We start from the raw sequence: 22,561 nt of genomic DNA on the forward strand, positions 1-22,561 counted from the left end.
GAATAGAATTCAATTCTTTATTGGCCAAGTGTGATTGGACACACAAGGAATTTGTCTTTGGTACATCTGCTCTCAGTGTAGATAAGGAGAATAAAATACATTCGTCAAGAATCATAAGGTACCACACTTAATGATAGTCATAAGGTACAAATAAGCAATCCGGAAACAATCAATATAAATATAAATCCTAAGGATACAAGCAACAAAATTACAGTACCTGCAGTCATAACTGGGAGGAGATGGGTGATAGGAAGGATGAGAAGACTAATAGTAATAGCAATGCAGCCTTAGTGAATATTTTGACAGTGGTGAGGGAATTATTTGTTTAGCAGAGTGATGGCGTTTGGGGGGAAAACTGTTCTTGATGATGATGAGTTGGTTCCTTAAACAGGTAGGATGTCAGGTAGGTAAGATACGGTCCTTCAGCAGCCAGGCATCTCTCTCTCTGTCGCTAGTAAGCGGCGGGTCTCCAGTTTAACCTGTGCAAAGGCAACCTGAGCTCCGCCTCCAAGAGACGCCCTGGCCTCTTCTCCCCCCTCCCGTCCGGAGATGGGCGGCGAAGCTGCAGCTCCATCGGGAAAGGGAGGGAGGCGTGTGGCCGGCAGATCCGGGCGAGGAGGAGCGCAGGCCGCGAGGAGAGGGGGTGGCTCTTCCCGCGCCAGAGGGTGGCTGCTTGGAAGGAAGGAAAAGCAGGCGGGCTCGGGGATTCCCGGGGAAGAAGGTAGGGCCCCCTCCGGATCCGGGAGCCGCTGGAGCAGCCGGGGGGGGGGGAGGGATCCCGGTTTGTTTTGCTTTCACCCCTCCCCCCCAATACACGCATGCATGGCAGCCCAAAGGCAGAACCTTTGCCCTGCAGGTGCAGTTCAAGAGGCATTTTTGCACTTATTTGGCGGGGGGGGGGAGCCGAGAATGGAAATCCCTGCTGGATCTGAGATCTCGGATTCTGATCCCGTCTCCCTGGTTGCTTTGATCCGCTTGGGTGGCTTTTGAATGAGGCAGTTCGGTCTTCTGGCGATTGTCTTGTCTCTGCCCCTTTTCACCAATACCAATTTGGGGAGCTGCATTCGGGGCAAAGGGGAGGGGGGGAATGCCGGAGTGGCGGAAGCAGCAGCCCAGTTGGTTGGTTGGCGGAGAGAAGCCACGGAGACCTTTGTTGTCGTAGAGGTGTTTCTCCCCCCCCCGCCCCCATTGATTAGAACAATCATTGGATTGCAGTCCAATGTATCGATTTGCCAGATTTTTATTTAGTGCCTGACTGTCTCAGAAGAGGATGACATGCCTCCTTTACCGACTGCCTCGTGCAGCGACCATTCTAAAAAACAACCATCATCCCTGTTGTCGTTTTTATACCATCTTTGCAGCCTTCCTTCCGGCACATATTTGATATAAGCAATATGCAATACAGCCCCCATCTGTGCCTGACCTCCAAGAAGGGTGGAAGGCTAAAGGTTTCAGGACTTTCCTAAATGCCCAGAGAGAGTCAGGACCACTGGAAGGTCTGGATGGGTGGGATAATGCCTGGGGCATTCAAAGTTATAACCGTGAGAAAGGAAAACCAGTTTTGTGACCGGGACGGTCTTGCATTTTTGTGCCTAATCCTCGCATTTAGGAGACTTTTATCGCCCCCGTCCCGCAATCACACAATGGGCCCTTCTGTCTTCTCCAGCAACAAGCTGGCGGTCAAATTGTGATCTTGCGCTTAGCAACCTGCCACTTCTCTTTAACAATTGAAGGGAAGTGACATCATAACTCTGTCAAGGTCATGTGGTGGGTTTTTTCCCCCCCTGCTTAGTGCCCCCGATGCTTAGCAACTGAGTATCCAGGCCGAACTGGGGTTGCTAAGCAAGGACTCCCTGCATATCTACAGTATAGCTTTCCCAGCATGAAATAATTTAACTGGGCCGTTCACTTGCAGCTAAGCGAGAATAGGATGGGATGGCCAGGCCTTAAGCTAAAACTGCTAATGAAAGAAAGAAGGTTTTATACCCCTTTGAATGGCCAGTTTTCCCCAGAGGGGGGGAAAAAGGAGTTTATTTTAGGCTCAGAGGATATAAACTTGCAGAGCCCATCCCTGAGCGAGGGAGGCCCGAGGACTGTGGGGAAAGAGAAAAGTCAAGTGACATTAGAAGAGGACTAGGATAATTAAAGCACCAGCCTCCATGACTTCAACTGAACCCAGGCTCCAGGTTATTTATTTATAAGGTAAAGATAAAGGTTCCCCTTACACATATGTGCTAGTCGTTTCTGACTCTAGGGGGCGGTGCTCATCTCTGTTTCAAAGCCGAAGAGCCAGCACTGTCCGAAGAAGTCTCCATGGTCATGTGGCCGGCATGACTGAATGCCGAAGGCGCACGGAACGCTGTTACCTTCCCACCAGAGTGGTCTCTATTTTTCTGCTTGCTTTTTTACATGCTTTCGAACTGCTAGGTTGGCAGAAACTGGGACAAGTAAAATGTATAAATTTATTTATACATGCCGGCAATTCTAATGAGAGAATATTTTGCAAGTTTTAAAGGAAGTGATGAATGTTAGAGACATAGAAGAAGATCCTTTTTATTCCTGGCATATCCGGGTGCACTTCAAGGTCCTACTTACCACCTATAAAGCGCTCCATGGTAGTGGATCTGGCTATTTGAGAGACCGCCTTCTGCCAATTACCTCCCTGCGTCCCATCAGATCGCATAGAGTGGGCCTCCTCCGTATTCCATCCGCCAGTCAGTGCCGACTGGCGACTACTCGGAGGAGAGCCTTCTCTGTTGCGGCTCCGACACTATGGAACAATCTCCCCGTGGAGATTCGTACCCTCACCACCGTCCAGGCCTTCCGCACAGCCCTCAAGAACTGGCTAGCCTGTCAGGCCTGGGGATAAGTTTACTTTCGCCCCTCCCGAATGCCGAGTGAATGTTGAGTTTTACTGTTTAATTTACCTTTGTTCACATCTTTTTTGTATTGTCCTACACTCCCTTTCCCCTTTGATTGTAAGCCGCCCTGAGTCCCCTCAGGGAAAAGGGCGGCCTATAAATGTGCAATAAATACAAATACAAATATTGTGTGGCCCCCTCATTAATATTTCCTTCTTCCTTTCTTTTTCTCTCCTGGAACTGCAGGGAGGAACAACGATGGCTGAACAGAGGATTGTGGTACCCAAAGAAGCAGGAACTGAGAATGAGGGGAGAGACCCTCTCATTGTTCAAGTCAGGACCACAGGGGACTGTTTGACTGGCAACGGCCCATCCTGCATTAATCTGCAGTCCCAGGAGGAAATCCACCAATGCTGGGACTTTCATTTGCAGAAATTCCTGAAAACTGTGGCGGTGCTTCCCGCAGCACTGCCTCCCTTGGAGGAAAATGCCACCGAATCGCAGGCCTCCACGGGGAGAGACAAGGAGAATCCCCAGCAAGAGATTTCTGGGTGGTCCAGAGGGGAATCCATGCTCCAAAGAGATCCAAACATCAGTGCGAAAGCTTGGACGGGCAGGGAAAAGCTGGATTTCTGCATGAAGGTGAAGGTGAAAGAGACTTTGAAGGAAGTTGACCAGTGGCCCCTGCAGCTCAGGCAGTTCGGCCCGCAGGATGCTGAGCAGCACCAGGAGGTATCCAATACCCAAAGGCTGAAAAAAGAGGGAAAGGTGGAGTGGGTGGGGATGGGAAGTATGTGGGGGTTGCAAAAAGCCATCCAAATTACTAGCCTGTGAAATGTGTTACTAGCCATCTGAAGTAGTTCAGAGTCTTTGTGTCAGTTTTGGTCGCAAGAGCCTCTATGAAAACAAGGTGATTAGGATAATAGTCTCAGAGCATCAAATACTGGGATTTTTTAAAAAGGAGATTGTGGGAGATTCTATTCATTTATGGGGAATCGGACAGTTGCCCAAAGGAAAATATTATGTAGTAGATGATTTTGGAATGGATCCATAGGATGACAGAGGATGGTGGGGTTTTCAGATGTTCCCGTTTGGTAGTATTGCCTGAGAACAAAAAAATAAATAAATGCAACTTTACCTTTGCTGTAGAATATAAAACTGTTTTGGACCACCTATTTATTTGTTAAATATATTTGTTCTCTCACTTGCTACTCTTGGTGGCTTACAACAGTAAAAAACAGAAAAATGAAGTGTAAACAGAACAGCAGCAAAATAACAAAACAATAAAATGAAATAAACAATGAAAATACAGTAATATGAGATTAAAAGAAGGACAAGGGGAAGCAGGGAATGCAGTGGGAGAAAGTGGGGTTTGCTGTCAATCTAGTAGCCCCCCCCCCTCCCAGGCCAATTGTCAGCCAGGCCTTCAGGGTCTTGCTGAAGGATAGGAGGGTGTTTATAGACCTTTGTCTGTTGCTTCAGATAAAGACTTTCCTGCAGAAGCCTTTAACTAAAACCTTTCCTCTCTCTTAGCAATCCAAAGCATATTCCCCAACCTGTGCTTTCCAGGTGTTCTCATTTTCCTCACCCTGCAGTTAAATTAAAATATGCCAGTTTGGCGAAGACTATAGAGTTTTAAGAATCCCAGCTTGGAAACTGTTGATTCCGATAACCGTCCTGAATCACTGGGACCCAGGAGGCTTATAAATGTAATAAATCAGTATGTGATTGATCACGCAATCAGCCAGCTGTTTAAACCGGATCTGGCATTTTTGTCCACCTGTCGAGACCTTCTAAGGACCTGGGATAGACATATTATGTGGGTTAGTATTGCAGGTACCATTGTGGGATATAAGCTGTTCCAGGTAAAGTTGCCTTCTACAATTGACCGATGGGGATTTTGTCAGTGCTAATGGTGCTTAAGTGGTGTTCCAGTTGTTTTGGCATTGCACCCATGGCACCTATTGCTACTTGCTACTTTGTTATGCTGTTGTTTGTAGTCAATGCTAACCTCTTGCAGCAACTAAGGTAGTCCACAGTTTCTTCAGTTTTGCTGTCTGTTGCTGTTTTTCTCAATTTTGGCTTTCCAAGAATTTGTTCTTCAGGCTTGGTCTTGTGCTGCCACAATTAGTCCCTCATATATGTGTGTGTGTGTCTGTGTGTGTGTGTGTGTGTGTGTGTGTGTGTGTGTGTGTGTATGTATGTTATATTTATGCTGATAAATAAATAAAGGGAGACTAGTATAGATCTATTTCAAGCTATTTAGCTCTCATCAGCTAGCCATACCCTTGCTGGGAATCGAACCTGTGCTCTATTGCCTCTTAGGCAGATGTGTTAACCATTGAGCTACAGAGCTCGACTCCTTATCAGCCAGGCCAGGGTGAAAGGTATATATTTAAAGTCACAACCCCTGGTATGCCCAAATATGGGAGGAAGGTCACACTTCCATTCTCTGTCCTTCGGCTCGTCACAAGAGACCATCCAGACAGAAACCCAATATTTTTTACTGTTGCCTTTTTGTTACATTTGTTATATTTATGCTGATAAATAAATAAAGGGAGACTAGTATAGATCTATTTCAAGCTATTTAGCTCTCATCAGCTAGCCATACCCTTGCTGGGAATCGAACTGTCTGGATGGTCTCTTGTGACGAGCCGAAGGACAGAGAATGGAAGTGTGACCTTCCTCCCATATTTGGGCATACCAGGGGTTGTGACTTTAAATATATATATATATATTTCCTCATCTTAGCCGTTATCAGATCTTACTTTTATTTACTTTGCTAATTTTTTATGTACTGGCCTCTTCTTCCTTCTTCATTTGGTCTTTCTTATAAGTGAGTTTGGTTTTCCCGGTAATCAGTAAGCCTTTGTGGTTTTCTGACTTCAGAACATCTTCTTCAGTGTCCTTCAGCTATTCTTCCAAGGCCCTTTCTTCTACTTCAAGTGTCTGGTCTACTTGCAACATTCCACGGCCACCTATGTTCTTTGATAAGTAGAGTCTGTCAACAATGTTGAGTCGATGAAGGTCATGATTCATTGTCCTTATTTTTTCTGATCTTCCTATCCAGGGCTTTTGCTTCAGCTTGAGTCCAGTCCAGTATTCCAGCTGTGTATCTAATGACTGGAATTACCCAGGTGTTAGTTGCCTGGGTGGTACCTCTTCACTTTAGTGATCTGTCCATTTCTAACCTTCTGCTTGACTTCATTGTGTTGGATGTTGTGAGCTTGAAGGATATCCAGGTATTTGGATACCAGGTTCAAGGTTGACTCAGCCTTCCATCCTTCTGAGGTGGGTAAAATGAGGACCCAAATTGTTCAGGACAAGATGCTGACTCTGTAAACCACTTAGAGCTGTAAAAGCAATGTAAAGCGGTATATAAGTTGGTTCCACCACAAAACCGCGTTCGACTAAAGCGCGCTCGACGAAATCGCGTAGCTGACGTCATCACAGGGCGACAACAGCGCGGAGACAGAAGCACGCTGTAAACGCTAAACCTAAAATTAACCCCTAAACCTAACCCTAAACCTAACCCTAAACCTAATCCTAACCTTTAACCTAACCCTAAACCTAACCCTAACCCTTAACCTAACCCTAACCCTTAACCTAACCCTAAACCTAACCCTTACCTTAACTTGAATCGGCTTGCTTTTAAAGCGCTATTTAAAGCGCCCTTCTTTCTCCGTGCTCGCTGTTGTCACCCTGTTGATGACATCAGCGACACGATTTAATCGGGCGTGCTTTAGTCGAGCGCGGTTTTGTCGTGCCACGTATAAGTCTAAGTGCTATTGCTATTGGTAGGGGTGTTTGAAAGTTGCTCTCCCTCTCCCCACCGCCCTCCACTGCCCCCTCTTGCATGCGAACGCGACCCCTGCACAACCCTCACATGTGTATGTAATTTCCCCCATGCCCTACTTTGGGTCTAGTAGCCTCCTTGCAGCCTCCTGGGAGCAAAAATGGGCCGCGGGTGGGGGACCGTGCGTTGCTCTTCCCGCTCCTGAGCATGCGCATGCACCCCCATGCATGCACATGTTCCACGCATGCGTGGGGGTGCACATGCACGTGTGCCTCCTGCATGTGCCCATCCCCCGACACATGCATGGCAGAGACCCGAAAATCAATTGGGCCAGTGGGAAGCGCCTGCGCGGTGCAGCCGAGCAACGGCTCACATCCTTGTAGCGAGGGCTCTGCATGCCACCTGTGGCAATCATGCCACAGGTTCGCCATCGCAGATGGGATAGCCTGGCAGATATATTTGATGTTTGACACGCATGGCCTGATTTATTCAGTATTCTTGACATTCTTGTTCAGAGTATTCTTGACAGAGGAATCCATGCTATGAGAAACACTGCATTGAAAGGAGAAACCATATTTCTTGATATGGTTTCTTGACTGTGTCTTCCATTGTGCTGTTGATCTTTGCACAAAGCTTCTGATGTACTATTATTTCTAGGCACTTGAATATCCAGTCATGCGGCAGGAGTCAAACACCTCCTTGTAATCAGTCCCTCAACATTCTTCCTTTTCTTGCAGTTTTCCAGAATCATCTTGTCATTTAGGATCTGACAGTTTGTTCCTTTGCTGTTTTCGGCGGTTTTCTTTCTGCTCAGATGGAAAGAGTTTGTTTTTAACTAGGTGCGATGGACTGTATCAGCCATCCTACCAGTTAGCAACTTGACAGTCCTTGGTAGGCAGATAATTGGCCTGTAGTTGCCTGGTGCTGCCCTTTTTATTGGGTCTTTTATTATTAGGTAGGTTTTACCGATCTTCCATTTACTGCTTTGCAGTTTGTTGTTAAATGGTTTAACAATGAGTGGGTATAGGCCAGTCACATGTTTAAACCAAAACCCATGCAGTTCATCTTCATCTGGTGCTGATCACTTCTTGGTCTTCCTTGCCCTTTCTCCACCATTACTGCTGTTATTAAAAGTTCTTTAATTTCAGCTTCTTTTCTGAGTTTTATCCACCTCATCCACCTCCTTTAGCCAAGCTGTATTTTTGTTACATTTCCCATATCTGCACCCAGAGCTTCGATTTGGCAGGTGTTGACTAATTCACTGCCTCCAGAGGTTGTGGGTGCTCTAACACGGGAGGTTTTTAAAAAGAGATTGGATAGTCATTTGTGTTAGGTTAGCTCCCTGTTGGGAGAGCCAGTACGTTCAGAGAAGCGTTGTGAGAGTTGTGTTGGAGAACACACAAACCAGCATACAGAGACACTGCAGTTTAAATAGGCTTTTCCTTTCGTGGAAATAGAGGTATCAGAGTCCATCAAACAGTCCAAGTCATACACGGATAAGACAGTCAGTCATCAATGTCTTTCAGTTAAGGGATAATCCAAATAACATAGTCCAGTATCATATAATCAGTTCAGTACTCAAAGTTTGCTAGCAGTTGCAAAACTTACAATAGCTCACAGCACTTTCTAACAGCCAGCTTCCAAAACACTCAGATCAGATCAGCCCAGCATCTAACAAACAGAGAGCTAACAGTCATTCTGGCTCCCTCTTATGGCCGATTGACGAAAACAGCAACCAATCACATTTTACAGTATGACTTAAAGAAACAGGTATAGCATTGTTACATGATTTATATATTGTCAACCCAACCGTTAGACTATATTCCTAACATTTTGTCTGAAATAGTATAGGGCAGTGTTGTCAAACATTTTCGGCACTGAGTGCTGAAATGGGAGTGGAAGAGCAGCTCCTCGGTGCACACATGCAACAGCACCAAAAACTGGAAGAGTAGATCCCTGGGTGCACATGCACATGCAAAGACCAGCTGGCCAGTGTGTATGCGCATGCTGGAAACTGGAAGCTCAGCTTCCCTGCTTGCGCATGCGCACCAGGGAGTTCCTCTTCCAGTTTTCAGCACTCCCCCGCACACAAAGACCAGCTGGCCGGCACACATGTGTGGATCGGAACCTGAAAGAGCAACAGGTGATGGCTGGCGTGCCCAGAAAGATGGCTCTGCATGCCACTTCCAGCATGTGTGCCGTAGGTTTGCCATTACAGATATAGGCTTTTCTGCTTTAACAGGGGGTTGGACTAGAAGACCTCCAAGGTCCCTTCCATCTCTGCTATTCTGTTACTTCTGTCACTTCATTGATGGATTGCTAGGAACATTTTTGGTCTTACAAATACAAATACAATAGCAGAGTTGGAAGGGACCTTGGAGATCTTCTAGTCCAACCCCCTGCTTAGGCAGGAAACCTTATACCATTTCAGACAGATGGCTATCCAACATCTTCTTAAAGACTTCCAGTGTTGGGGCATTCACAAATTCTGGAGGGAAGCTGTTCCACTGATTAATTGTTCTAACTGTCAGGAAATTTCCCCTCTGTTCTAAGTTGCTTCTCTCCTTGATTAGTTTCCACCCATTGCTTCTTGTTCTACCCTCAGGTGCCTTGGAGAACAGGTTGACTCCCTCTTCTTTGTGGCAACCCCTGAGATATTGGAACACTGCTATCATGTCTCCCCTAGTCCTTCTTTTCATTAAACTAGACATACCCAATTCCAGCAACCGTTCTTCATATGTTTTAGTCTCCAGTCCCCTAATCATCTTTGTTGCTCTTCTCTGCACTCTTTCTAGAGTCTCCACATCTTTTCTACATCGTGGTGACCAAAACTGAATGCAGTATTCCAAGTGTGGCCTTACCAAGGCATTATAGTTCATTTAGTTCATTTATTAAGATTTATAGGCCGCCCTTTTCCCTGAGGGGACTCAGGGCGGTATAAAGTGGTATTCTTCTTCTTCCTCTTCTTCTTCCTCTTCTTCTTCCTCTTCCTCTTCTCCCTCTTCCTCTTCCTCTTCTCCTCCTACCCCCTTCCCTCTCCTCCTCCTCCCTCCCTTCCTCTTCCTTCCCCACTCCTCCTCCTCCTTCTCTGAGCATGTTTTAGGAACCCCACCATTGTCTGGCAACTTGCCCAAAGAAAGTCATCGCATTTAGCCATAATATGTTTCAAATGATTGGGTTTAATAAGTTATGCAAACATCTTTTCCTGTTTAGTAACTGCAATCAGTCCCTTAAATAGGAAGCGGAATGGTTGCTAAAGAAACATGTGATCAAGAGATGCTGCGAAGACCTCTGGCAGCTGCTGTTTCATTCAGACTTTTCTGGTGCAGCAATGCCAGCATTACTCTCACTCCGGTGTATGTCGTCTGGCACAGAGACCGGCATACATCGGTGGTAAATTATATAGTTTTTGTTTATTACTCTTCTTTTGCGAGTGGTCCTCCTTGTTTATAAATCTTTGGCTGACTTCTCACAACTAACTCCAGTTTCACAGGCCGCAATACAGTGGCTCTTCACCTGGCTGCCAGCCGGGTGAGGAACTATTTGCAAACACATCAGTAATAAGCAGTATAAAAACATGAATTTATGATCAAATTTCTGCATCTGAAAATTCATTTGGCAACCGATGCATCCATTGAGGCCTTTTGTGGCACCCGTCTCTTAATCACGTGTTCGTTATTACGTATATTAACCTGCTCTTAATGTTACTTTGTTCATTTAATTGTTTCTGTGCGCTTGTATCCCATACCAAGATGTCTTCAAAGAGAAAGAGCTCCGGTACAACCGAAGGAAGTAAAAAGAAGCAAAGGAAAGTCATCAGCCTCAATTTGAAGATGAAGATCATCAAAGCGTACGAGGCCGGGAAGAAAGTGACGAATATAGCTCAAGAGGAAGGCCTGGCCCACTCCACCATCTCCGCCATTTTGAAGGACAAGGAACGGATCAAAGAGGCCACGAAAGGATCATCGGGAATGACCACGAGCATAATCAGGAAGCAAAAACACCTCGTCCACGAAATGGAGAAACTCCTCATCCTCTGGATCGAAGATCAGATACAGAAGAGGCTTCCGGTGAGCCTGTTTCTCATTCAGAACAAGGCACGCAGCCTTTTCTCCACGCTGAAAGAACGAGCAGGCGAGGAGTGCACCGAAACCTTCACGGCCAGCCGTGGCTGGTTTATGAGATTCCAGCTAAGATTTCATTACCAGAAAACGCAGAGATTAGGTAAAGCTGACAAAGAAGCCGGCAAACACTTTCCGGATGAACTTGATAATGTTGTAGCGGAAGGGAACTATTTCGCGGAACAGATATTCAGAGTGGACGAAACTGGGTTGTATTGGAAAAGAATGCCGGAGCGGACCTACATACACCGAGAAGCCCAAGCAATGCCTGGGTGCAAAGCATTCAAGGACAGAGTAACCTTACTCTTGGGTGGAAACGTCGCCGGATTCAAGCTGACGCCATTCCTGATCCTTAAATCAGATCACGCCTGTATGTTCGAAAACATAAACCAGGACACGCTGCCCGTTTATTACCGGTTTGATTGTAAGGCCTGGATGACGCACGTCCTCTTTGAGGATTGGTTTACGAATTGTTTCATACCCCAAGTAAAGGAATATTGTCGGCAAGAGGGAATAACGTTTAAAATTCTGCTACTCCTAGACAAAGCACCCGGACACCCTCTGCATCTTGACAGCCTCCACCCTAATATAAAGGTGGTTTATCTACCCCAAAATACCACCGCTTCTGTACAGCCGGTGGGCCAGGGAGCTATCTCAGCATTCAAGGCCAACTATTTGCATGCCGTGTTTGCCAAAGCCTTCGCCGCAGTGGAAGAGGAAAGAGTAACACCAAGTGAGTTTTGGAAAACCTACAATATTCTGCATTGTATCGAAAACATCGTAGCAGCCTGGCAGGATGTTAACGTGAAATGCATGCAAGGGTTTTGGAGAAAATGCTTGAAATGTTTTCCTCTTCTGGTCAATAATTCCGTAGGCTTTGACCCAAACCAAAACGTGGAGGAAATAAATAAGAAAATTTTGACACTCGCGAAATTCCTTGATTTAGAGGTCGATGCTAAAGAGGTGAAAAAATGGATAGCTTACGCGGAGGGAGAGCTTTCGAACGAAGAGTTAATTGAGCTGAAAGAAGAACTGGAAGCCCAAAAAGTGGTGGAAGAAGAAGTAGAAAAAGAAAAAGAAAAAGAAGAAAGAGAGAAAGAGAAAGAAAAAGAGAAAGAAAAAGAACAAATCGTAGAAATTCAGCCCAAAACGTTCAGTCTGAAAAGATTGGCTGGTGTTTTTTCAGGTGTTAACAAAGTTTTATCGGAATTGAAACGCATGGATCCAGACGCAGAACGTTTTAGTAAGGTACATTGGGAAATGAGTGAAATCTTAAAATGTTACCGTGAAATATATGAAGGGAAAAAGAAAGAAAGGAATGATAAAGAAACCAAACAGAGGGGCTTCCGGAAGGAAGTTACTCCTCCCCCAGCTGCCCTTCCCTTCCTTTTGCCCATCCCGTCTACAGGAACACAACATCCGGAAGATCCACAGCCGTCAACCAGCTACGCTAGCCGATTCGCTCTTCCTGAAAATACAGAAAACTGTGAATATTTTCAAGGATTTATATCCAATTTTATGTATGCAGGTACTGTAATTGTAAAATCTGATTTGTTCCAGTGGTGGTCTTCCTTTGCAACTGCCTGATTTAACAATCACAGTTACAACGATGATGGAAAAAATAGTTTTACAACCAATTCTTGTATTTATGATCTTCACAGATCTGTAAAGCAAACGAAATCTTTAGGATAGATTACCATCCTTCTTCAGCTTTTCCTTGCCTTTACTTAGCACTTAGTACTTAGACTTGTATACCGCTTCATAGTGCTTTTACAGCCCTCTAAGCGGTTTACAGAGTCAGCCTATTGCCCGCCCAACAATCTGGGTCCTCATTTTACCCACCTCGGAAGGATGGAAGGCTGAGTTCAACCTTGAGTCTGGTGAGATTTGAACTGCCAAATTGCAGGCAGCTGGTGATTAGCAAAAGTAGCCTGCAGTACTGCACTCTAACCATTGCACCACTGCAGCTCATACAGAGCTGCAAAAGTCATAAGTAGAAGGATTTACTTATAAAGTAAGATTATTTTTTCATTACCATAATAATGCGAATGGTTACTAAATGAAGCTGCTGCAAAACAAGGACTCCAGATGGTCCTCGACTTACAACCATTCGTTTAGGGATTGTTTGAAGTTACAACGGCACTGAAAAAAAGTGAGTTATGATCGTTTTTCACGCCACGCCATTGCATCATCCCCATGGTCATGTGATCAAAATTCAGATGCTGGGCAACAGATTCACATTTATGACGGTTGCAGTGTCCTGGGGTCATATGATCACCTTTTGCAAACTTCTGACAAGTAAAGTGAATGGGAAAACCAGTTTCACTTAATTGGGTTACTTATTTAACCACTGCAGGGATTCACTTAACATCTGTGGCAAGAAAGATCATACAATGGGGCAAAATTCACTTCACAAATGTCTCACTTGGCCACAAATACTTTGGCCTCCGTTGTGGTTGTAGGTTGAGGACTATCTCTCCTGTAAGATCATAGCCAATGGTGGCGCGGTGGCTCGAAAGCAGTACTGCAGGCTACATCTCCTGACTGCCGGCTGCCAGCAGTTCGGCAGTTCAGTTCTCACCAGGCTCAAGGTTGACTCAGCCTTCCATCTTCCGAGGTCGGTAAAATGAGGACCCAGATTGTTGGGGGCAATATGCTGACTCTGTAAACTGCTTAGAGAGGGCTGTGAAAGGACTATGAAGCAGTATATATAAGTCTAAGTGCTATTGCTATAGCCACACTTGCTGTAGTCAATTATAGTCTACTTGCATTTTTTAAAAAATTGGGTAATGCCAACATTATTACCCCTAATCTTCTACTTAACATAAAATACATGGAGTTCTCCAGTAAAAACAACAGCTGGGAACATCAATTCCACCACTGAGTGATGCTCTTGTAAAATGTCATGTAACCACAACACTTGCGATGGCAAAATTGGCGATCCCGGTGCCATTGTCTCCCAGAGACTGTAGGGGTCATTCAGAGAGGACTTCATGTGAACGGAATCGTAGGCAACCAGACCAGATGGCGAGACCTGCAGGTGGATGGGTGAATGCCATGGGTAGGTGCTGATGAGCAAGGGCAGGTTGGCAGGGCCCACAGGCAGGCAGGTGGGGGTCTTGAGCGAGCACTATAGAATAGCAATAGCCCTTAGACTTATATACCACTTCACAGTGCTTTTACAGTCCTCTCTAAGTGGTTTACAGAGTCAGCCTATTGCCCCCAACAGTCTGGGTCCTCCTTTTACCCACCTCGGAAGGATGGAAGGCTGAGTCAACCTTGAGCCTGGTGAGATTCAAACTGCCAAATTGCAGGCAGCAGTAGCAGCCAGCAATATTGCATTCTGACCACTGTGCCATCGCTTAGAGCAGGGGTGACAAATCCAAGGTCCGGGTGCTAGATCCAGCCCGCAGGGTGCTTAGATCTGGCCCACAGAGCTGCCCTAGAAACAGCGAAGGACAGGCCTGCGGTACCTCTGTGAGTGAAAACGGCGACCATTGCAGCTGAAAATGGAGCTCAAAAGGCAGGGGTGAAATCCAGCAGGTTCTGATGGAGAACCGGTAGCGGAAATTTTGAGTAGTTCAAAGAACCGGCAAATACCACCTCTGCACTGACCCCAGAGTGGGATGGGTATGGAGATTTTGCCGTTTCCTACCCCTGGAGTGGGGTGGAAATGGAGATTTTGCAGTATACTTCCCCTGCCACGCCCACCAAGCCACGCCCACAGAACAGGTAGTATTTTTTTTTATTTCATCCCTGTTGAGAAGGTTCCACCATAAATGCGCAAACAACAAAAGCGCGCCTGACTAAACTGCGGTGACTAAAGCGCGGTGACAAAACCGCGCGACGAATGAGCGACTAATTAGCCCTAAAGCGCGCCGACAAAAGCGCGCCGACAGAAGCGCGCTGTAACGGAACCCTAAACCTAACCCTAAACCTAACCATAAACCTAACCATAAACCTTACCTTAAATTAAATCGCGCTTCTGTCGGCGTGCTGTTGTCGGCGCGCTGTTGTCGGCGCACTTTTGACATCGCGGTTTTAGCGCCGCGGTGTTGTCGGCGCGCTTATGACGTTCGCGCTTTTGTCGGGTCACGGTTGAGAGGGCTGCGTCCAGCCTTCCCAGGCTCTGTTTTCACTGACAGGGTGGTAGGAGGATGTTGCGGTCTGAAATGGAGCTCCGGGGCCCATTTTCCCTGGCAGAGCGCTTGAGCCAGCAACACGAGCGATGTCTAGCTAGCCACACCCACTCTGGCCGCGCCACATCCCCCCCCCCCCCCAGGGCAATCACAACCCTGATGCAGCCCTCAATGAAATCGAGTTTGACATTTCTGGCTTTGAGGATAGGATAGTGATGGCGGCTATGAAGTGTGGGCAGACTGAGGCTGGTCTCTATAGAGCCTATGCCAGCGGGGTGGCGCAATGGAGTACCAGAACCCTGCTCTGTTTTACTCTGTGCAGCTAGTCCCCCAACCTATGACCAAAATTTCTGTCGTTAAGTGAGACACTTGTTGAGACACTTGTTGCCCCATTTTACGGCCTTTTAAGTGAACTCCTGCAGTTGATAAGTTAGTAACCCGGCTTCCTCGTTGACTTTGCTGGTCAGAAGGTCACAAAAGTTGATCACATGACCACAGGACGCTGCCAACCGCCATAAATGCAGATAGTCCTCGACTTATGACAGTTCGTTTCGTGACCGGTTAAAAATACCACAGCACTGAGAAAAGTGACTGGTGACGTTTTCCACAGTTACAGCCTTTGCGGCATCTCCAAGATGGCCACGTGATCAAAATTCAGATGCTGGGCAACTGTTTCATATTTATGACCTTTGCTGTGTCCCCAGGGTCATGTCATCCTTTTTGCGACCTTCTGACAAGCAAAGTCCATGTGGCAGCCAAAGGGCAGGACAAGAAGCAATGGGTGGAAACTAATCAAGGAGAGAAGCAACCTAGAACTGAGGAGAAATTTCCTGACAGTTAGAACAATTAATCAGTGGAACAACTTGCCTCCAGAAGTTTTGAATGCCCCAACACTGGAAGTTTTTAAGAAGATGTTGGGTAGCCATTTGTCTGGAACGGTATAGGGTTTCCTGCCTAGGCATGGGGTTGGACTAGAAGACCTCCAAGGTCCCTTCCAACTCTGCTATTGTATTTTATTCACAACAACATAATCCACAGCAGTGATTCGCTTAGCAACTGAGGGAAGAAAGGTCGTCAAATGGGGCCAAAGTTAACAAACATCTCACCTAACGACAGAAATGTTGGGCACAATTGGACTCCCTAAATCAGTTGCCAAGCGTCTGAATTTTGATCACAGGGATGGGCATGTGGGGTTCACTCCTGCTTTGAACGGTCACTAAGCGAACTGTCATAAGTCAAGGACTACCTGCTGTAAGGTTCCTCAGAAGAAAATTGGCAGGAGCAACTTACAGGAAGGACTTGTGAAATTTTCTGCCAACGTTCTCACTGGCTTTGCTTACAGGAAGCCGTCGGGTAAAGTTGCACATGGCATTCACATGACGGCTGATCCCTGGATTGTCATAATCACAATCTCCTGACTGCACGAATCCTGTGACGCTTGAAACTTTGGAGTAGAGTTGTAAATCTCCCCTCATTCAGCACCGTCATAACTTTGAAGGGCCACTGTTTGCGTGGCCGCTATGCGAGGCCTCCCCTTAAACCAAATGTTCATACTCATTGATCTTCCATTTAATATTTTGGTTTCTAATTAGATTATTTGTAAAAAAATAATAATAATAATAGAAAATCTGCGTGCAGAATGAAACAAAAGCTTTAAAAAAATATTCCTGCATTTCAGATAGTCAGAATGATAATCAAAGATTTTAAAAGGTAAATCAGTCACTGTAGTCCTTGGCTTACAACAGTTTGTTTAGTGACCATTCAAAGTTACGACACTGAACAAAGTGATTTATGACCGTTTTTCACAGTTATGACCTTTGCACCATTCCCATGAGTATATGATCAAAATTCAGATGCTTGTGCAACTGGTTCATATTTATCACAGTGGTCATTGGTTATGTGATTCCCCTTTTGCAACCCTCTGACAAGCAAAATCAAAGGAGAAGCCAGATTCACTTAACAACCATGTTACTAACTTACCTGCAGTGATTCACTTAACAACTATGGCAAGAAAAGTCATAAAATGGGGCAAAACTCACTTAACAAATGTCTCACTTAACAACAGAAATTCTGGGCTCCAGTGTAGTTGTAAGACGAGGACTATATTTTAATCTCAAGGATACACTAGCATTAAAGAGATCTTGGAAGCAGGATGCACAAAAATGATTTTATTATTTTGTCAAATTTAGAAATCGCCCACTTCCCTCGCAGGATAAAAACTCTATATAAAATTTAGATGTTAAACAAAATGTTGTTAAAAACGTCCTCTTCGTAAAGGATATCAAAAATTGAATGTGGAAGGCTGAATTAAAATAGCAAGCACAGGAACTGGCATGCCTAAGCTACCCTGATTCTCACCCAGTGACCATTTTGTTTAATTAACTGGTCTTTGGAACAGAATGAGGAGTGGGGGTACTCAGTAAACCACAAATGTTTTATATGAGGCAGCTGTTCAGGATTTGCGCTTTGTGAGTCCTGCAGCCAGCAGAATATTCCAGTATTTGAGAGGTTGCCATAAAGAGGTGGGGGTCAACTTATTTTCCAAAGCACCAGAGGGCAGGACAAAAAACAATGGAGGGAAACTAATGAAGGAGAGAAGCAACCTGAAATTAAGGAGAAACTTCCTAACAGTGAGAATAATTGACCAGTGGAAGAGCTTTGCCTTCAGAAGTTGTAGGCGCTTCATCCCTGGAGGTTTTTAAAAAGAGACTGGATAGCCACTTGTCTGAAATGGTATAAAATCCCCTGCTTGAGCAGGGCCTGGACTAGAAGACCTCCAAGGTCCCTTCCAGCTCTATTCTATCCTAGAGATGTTTCAGTAGGGAATCACTGCTTCAGAGTTTCAGCCAATTTTTTTTGTCTACTTTGGGGCTCCATCCACCTCTCAGTTCAAAACTGTCGCCCCAAAGAATCTGGAGTTGCCGACCACTTGGACAGAGCTGCCCGAAGCTACTTCTATATTTCTTTAATGTTAATAGGTGTGGAGGAAGAAATATATTTTAATTAGAGACAGGCAAATTGCACCAATTTTGATTCTGACTTAGCATGAGATTTGATTTGGCAATTCAGACTTCAGAATTGGCTCAAAAAAGTAAGTTTTGTGCGTTAAATGTCGAGAATCAATCTATCTCCCCCAATGATTTGAGCGCTACATGAGATCATGCTTGGTGCAGGATTTTTTTACATTTGAATCAATTTTCCTTTTTTTTTCCAGGAGTCCCAAAGGATACAACACTAAAATCTCCCAAATTGGAAGAAGAGACCTTTGAGATCAGGAAAGTAAAGATTCCCCTGGACATAAAGCAAGAGATTGATGGAGGGGCCAGTTCACCAGGTAAGGATGCAAAGGGTCGATCATTGCAAACATTTCTGGGGTGTTTTGAGCCAATGGGATCCTCTGCTTCCCTTTTGGAAACCAGGGAAGTGCCAGCATCTTGCATAACTAGTTGGTTGTGCGGTTCTTGACATCTGATGATCCAGCAAGCTGAGGAAGAGACGGTCCAAGGTCCCATTGTAGAATTTTTGATTCCTAAAATTGTTGATTGAAAAGATTACGTTGCAGTGGATAGGAAAAGACCAGCTGGAAAACCTAAAAACCTGCCCCAGTTGAGCAATAGCATTAGCACTTAGACTTATATACCACTTCAGGGTGCTTTTTTTGGGGGGGGGGGGGGCAAGAGGCCGACTTTTTTTTTTTTTTTTTAATTATTTTTATTAGTAAAAGAAAAATACAACAACCAATAGCTGGTAAAAGACAATACAACATCCACTGTTTTGCTTTACATTTGACTACGTTTCAAGACATTCCCGTGATATCAAAATCATTATAGACATCAAAGGTTAGGTATCTTCTTCCCTCCCTCCCTCTTTCCTTCCCTTGTTTCTTCTTTCCCACTCCCCTTCCTTCCTTCCCTCCTCTCCTTCTCTCCTTCCTTCCCTCCTTTCTTTTCCTTTCCTCCTTTCCTTCCCCTTCCCTTTCCTCTCTCCATCCCCCCCTCCTTCTCTCATACCTTCCCTCCCTCCTTTCTTCCTTCCTTCCCTCCTTTCTCTTCTCTTACGTTCCCTCCTTTCTTCCCTCCTTCCTATCTACTCTCCTTCTCTCCTTCCTTCCCTCCCTTTTCCCCTCCTTGCTTCCGCTTCAGGGTGCTTTTACAGCCCTCTCTAAGCGGTTTACAGAGTCAGCATATTCCCCAACTATCTGAGCCCTCATTTTACCCACCTCAGAAAGATGGAAGGCTGAATCAACCTTGAGCCTGGTGAGATTCGAACTACAGCCGGCAGTTAGCAGAAGCAGCCTACAATTCTGCATTCTAACCACTGCGTCACTGCGGCCCTTTTTTACTACGAACTCTTCCAAAGATAATTGTGACATATTTAAGCAAAGAATGGCCTCTGGAATCCCAAAATTTTTTACTACCAGTTCTGTGTGCGTGGCTTGGTGGGTGTTGCAGGGGAAGGTTACTGCAAAATCCCCATTACCTCCTGATCAGCTGGGACTCGGGAGGCAGAGACTAGATGGGGGCAGGGCCAGTCAGAGGTGGTATTTACTGGTTCTCTGAACTACTCAAAATTTCTGCTACCGGTTCTCCACAACTGGTCAGAACCTGCTGAATACCACCTCTGGATCAATTATGACCTTTAAGCCAAAAGCTTCCTCTAAATCACTGGGGGTTTAGAGGAAGCCAAAATATATGTGATGGAATACGATATGAGTCAAATCAGGATGAGATAGACTTCCTTAATGAGGTTCAGAATCTTGAGCAGATGTATGGTGACACCCATGGGCTGTGTTACTTACCTTCAGGGGGTTAATGCACTGTGGGTCCTTGCCAGTGACCTGGAAGATTAGCCTAGCTATGAGAACAAGCCTCTAAGACACGATGGCTCTCAGCATGTAATATTGGACTGGCTACTGATTCATATTTATGACCCTTACTGAGTCCCAAGGTCATCTGATGCCCTTTTGTGACCTTCTCACAAGCAACGTCAGTGAGGAAGCCATATTCACTTAACAACCAGCTTACTAACCTATCAACTGCAGTGATTCACTTAAGAACTGTGGCAGAAAAGGTTGTAAAATCAGGCAAAGCTCACTTAACAAATGTCTCACTTAACAACAACAAAAATTGGGCTCAATTGTGATCGTAAATCGAGGACTACCTGAAATTTTTTAGACTATGAGCCATCATTGTTGAGTATTAGTGATTACATACACTAGATAGACTTTTGCCATGATTAGATTTGTAACTTACCGTATTTGTCGGAGTATAAGACGCACCCTTTTCCCTAAAAAAAGAGGCTGAAAATCTGGGTGCGTCTTATACAATGAATACAGCATTTTTGGCCTGCTGAAACCCCACCCCCTTTGCAAAATGGCTGTGCATAGCCTTTAGGAGACTTCCAGAGTGCTGCTGGGGGCTGTGGAGGGCAGAAATGAGCGAAAAACAGGCCATTTTTGCCCCCCCCCCCCCAGCCTCCAGGAGCACTCTATAAGCCTCCTAAAGGCTATGCATGCTCTTTTTTTGACAAAAAACAGGCCATTTTGGGGAGGTCTGCACAGTGCAAAAACTTTTTTTAAAAAATTGCCTCTTCAAAATCTCGGTGCATCTTATACTCCGGTGCGTCATATACTCCGAAAAATACGGTAATCATGATAAGGTAAAGGTAAAGATTCCCCTCGCACATACCTGCTAGTCATTCCCAACTCTAGGATAATAGTGCTCATCTCTGTTTCAAAGCCGAAGAGGCAGCGCTGTCCAAAGATGTCTCTATGGTCATGTGGCTGGCATGACTAAACGCTGAAGGCGTACTGAATGCTGTTACCTTCCCACCAAAGGTGATCCCTATTTTTTCTACTTGCAATTATTACATGCTTTCGAATGGCTAGGTTGGTAGAAGCTGGGACAAGTAATGGGAGCTCACTCCATTACGCGGCACTAGGGATTCGAACCACCGAACTACCGATCTTTCTGATCAAAAGCTCAGCGAATTAGCCACTGAGCCACCCCTTAGTCATGATACAGATGATCAAATCCTATATTCAGAAGAGACCAGGAAGTCCAAAATATTAGTCATTGTAGAAATCCAAACTTAGCCATTCCCCCAGACAACTAATTACTTTCTGCCTGGTGATAACCCAGGGGAAATTCCCACCTTCTGGCCCACTGCTTTATCTGTATTATTTCACACATTGATCAGGATTGAAGGATGCTGGGAACTGAAGTATATCCATCTAGGAAAGGCTGAGCATAGCTGTAATGTGATTAAGATTGGCTTGGAATGTTGCATGACTCAATAAAGATGGTTTGCAGAATGTTAATGGGTGATACCATTCATTGTGTTTAGATAAGAAGACAATTAAGAACATGTTCTAAGTAAAACAGGCTTAGTCCTAGTCTTCTTGATGAGGGCGTCTTCCCAAAACAGAGACTTCAGGTAGATGATGGGAAGGCATCAAATGAAGATGCTTGAATTTGGGATTTCTTAGGTCAAAAGGGAGAGTGAAGACTAGGCATGTGAGGGAACCCATCAACATTAGAATTCGTAGCAGAAATTGTTTGAATTAGAATTTATTGTTGGGGACAATTAGACATAAATGCTTTTCCGTTTCTCTCAGAATATGACATATGACAAAAACACAAGGAGAAGACCTTATGGGAAGATAAAGTAGGAAGATCTGAAGAAATAGACATTTGCAAGAATTCGGAATGAGTCAAAAGATTATTTTTCTGGGGTCTTGAGATTATAGGAAAACCAATAAATCCAGTGGGAGCATAAAGGCACTCATGAAAGAAAGCCAGTGAAGCTTTCCTATCTGACAAAGGTGATCAAAACTTAAATGAAGCCAATTTTCAGTTTGGGAAAAAGGCTGTAATTAAAGAGGAGCCAGAGATGCTGTGCAACCATCCATGTTCCAGATACTCCACCTGTGCAACCAAAAGGATAACTTGCCCAAATATCCCTGTGAGAAAATTCGCAACAAATCCTCTTTCATTCCACAGGGGAGCACACTCCCACGGCAAGAGAAAATTACATTTGCTCAAGAGCGTGGGGAATTTTGCTTGGAAGACAAAGCTTTTGAAGCCCATGAGAATCCACACGGCAGAGAAAGTCACAAACATTCATATTGCAGCAAAAGATTTCAGTGCAGAATCTGATTAAACATAAGAAGTCCCATGTAGGAGAAAAGCCATAAAAAAAATGCAGTGAGCGTGGAAATACTTTTGAGGGAAAAGGAGGATTCTAATCAAGTCCCTGAGGATATACCAATACATAAGAGAAAAGCCATGTTAACAAACACTCTCTGTGGCAAAAGTTGCATTGGTCCAAGACGCCCTCATCAAACATGGAGAGGGCCCATAACAGAAGAGAAGCCGCACGAATGACAAATCCACCTTTGGTGGTCCACTAACAGATTCCTACCATCGCACAAATGCTCAGTGTGTGAAAAAAAGTTTCTGTAGTGTTTCCATGTTTCATCAACGCACGAAAATCCATCTGTGAAGAACACCCAAGACGACCAGGGTTCAGATGTAACATGCAGTTTCAGAGGAACGATATTAGCAGATAATATTGAGATTCGAACACAAGGGGCATTGGTGGTTTTAAAAAAATGTTGACAGATTAAAATGTTTTTAAAAGGGA

At 45.0% G+C, this 22,561-nt stretch overlaps 1 protein-coding gene across 4 annotated transcripts; it reads left to right on the top strand.

The window, feature by feature from the left end:
* Positions 1-563: 563 nt before the first annotated feature.
* Positions 564-22,561, top strand: LOC106548066 (tigger transposable element-derived protein 1). 4 transcript variants are annotated; one of them, XR_015696153.1, is made up of 5 exons: positions 564-721; positions 3,108-3,593; positions 10,410-12,264; positions 18,132-18,251; positions 21,534-21,554. XR_015696153.1 is itself a non-coding variant. In XM_087711613.1 (5 exons), exons 2-5 carry the CDS (start codon positions 3,120-3,122, stop codon positions 21,545-21,547), a joined length of 2,505 nt encoding a protein of 834 aa, XP_087567739.1. In that variant the 5' UTR covers positions 565-721; positions 3,108-3,119; the 3' UTR covers positions 21,548-22,561. The 4 variants fall into 4 exon arrangements, 3 of the variants coding, with proteins under 3 accessions (XP_087567739.1, XP_087567741.1, XP_087567740.1); XM_087711613.1 differs by having other exon boundaries at positions 565-721; positions 10,410-12,306; positions 21,534-22,561; XM_087711615.1 differs by lacking the exon at positions 564-721 and adding an exon at positions 754-856 and having other exon boundaries at positions 10,410-12,306; positions 21,534-22,561.

Source organism: Thamnophis sirtalis, unplaced genomic scaffold, assembly GCF_051295495.1.
Source record: "Thamnophis sirtalis isolate CommonGarterSnake01/CBP01778 unplaced genomic scaffold, rThaSir2_p1.2 scaffold_3, whole genome shotgun sequence".
Taxonomy (NCBI): Eukaryota; Metazoa; Chordata; class Lepidosauria; order Squamata; family Natricidae; genus Thamnophis; species Thamnophis sirtalis.

Coding starts and splice junctions, on each gene's coding strand:
- LOC106548066 (XM_087711613.1), top strand. CDS start 3,120: ATGGCTGAACAGAGGATTGTGGTACCCAAAGAAGCAGGAACTGAGAAT. Junction 3,594..10,409: donor ATGCTGAGCAGCACCAGGAG/GTATCCAATACC, acceptor TCCCATACCAAG/ATGTCTTCAAAGAGAAAGAG. Junction 12,307..18,131: donor ATCCAATTTTATGTATGCAG/GTACTGTAATTG, acceptor TTTTTTTTCCAG/GAGTCCCAAAGGATACAACA.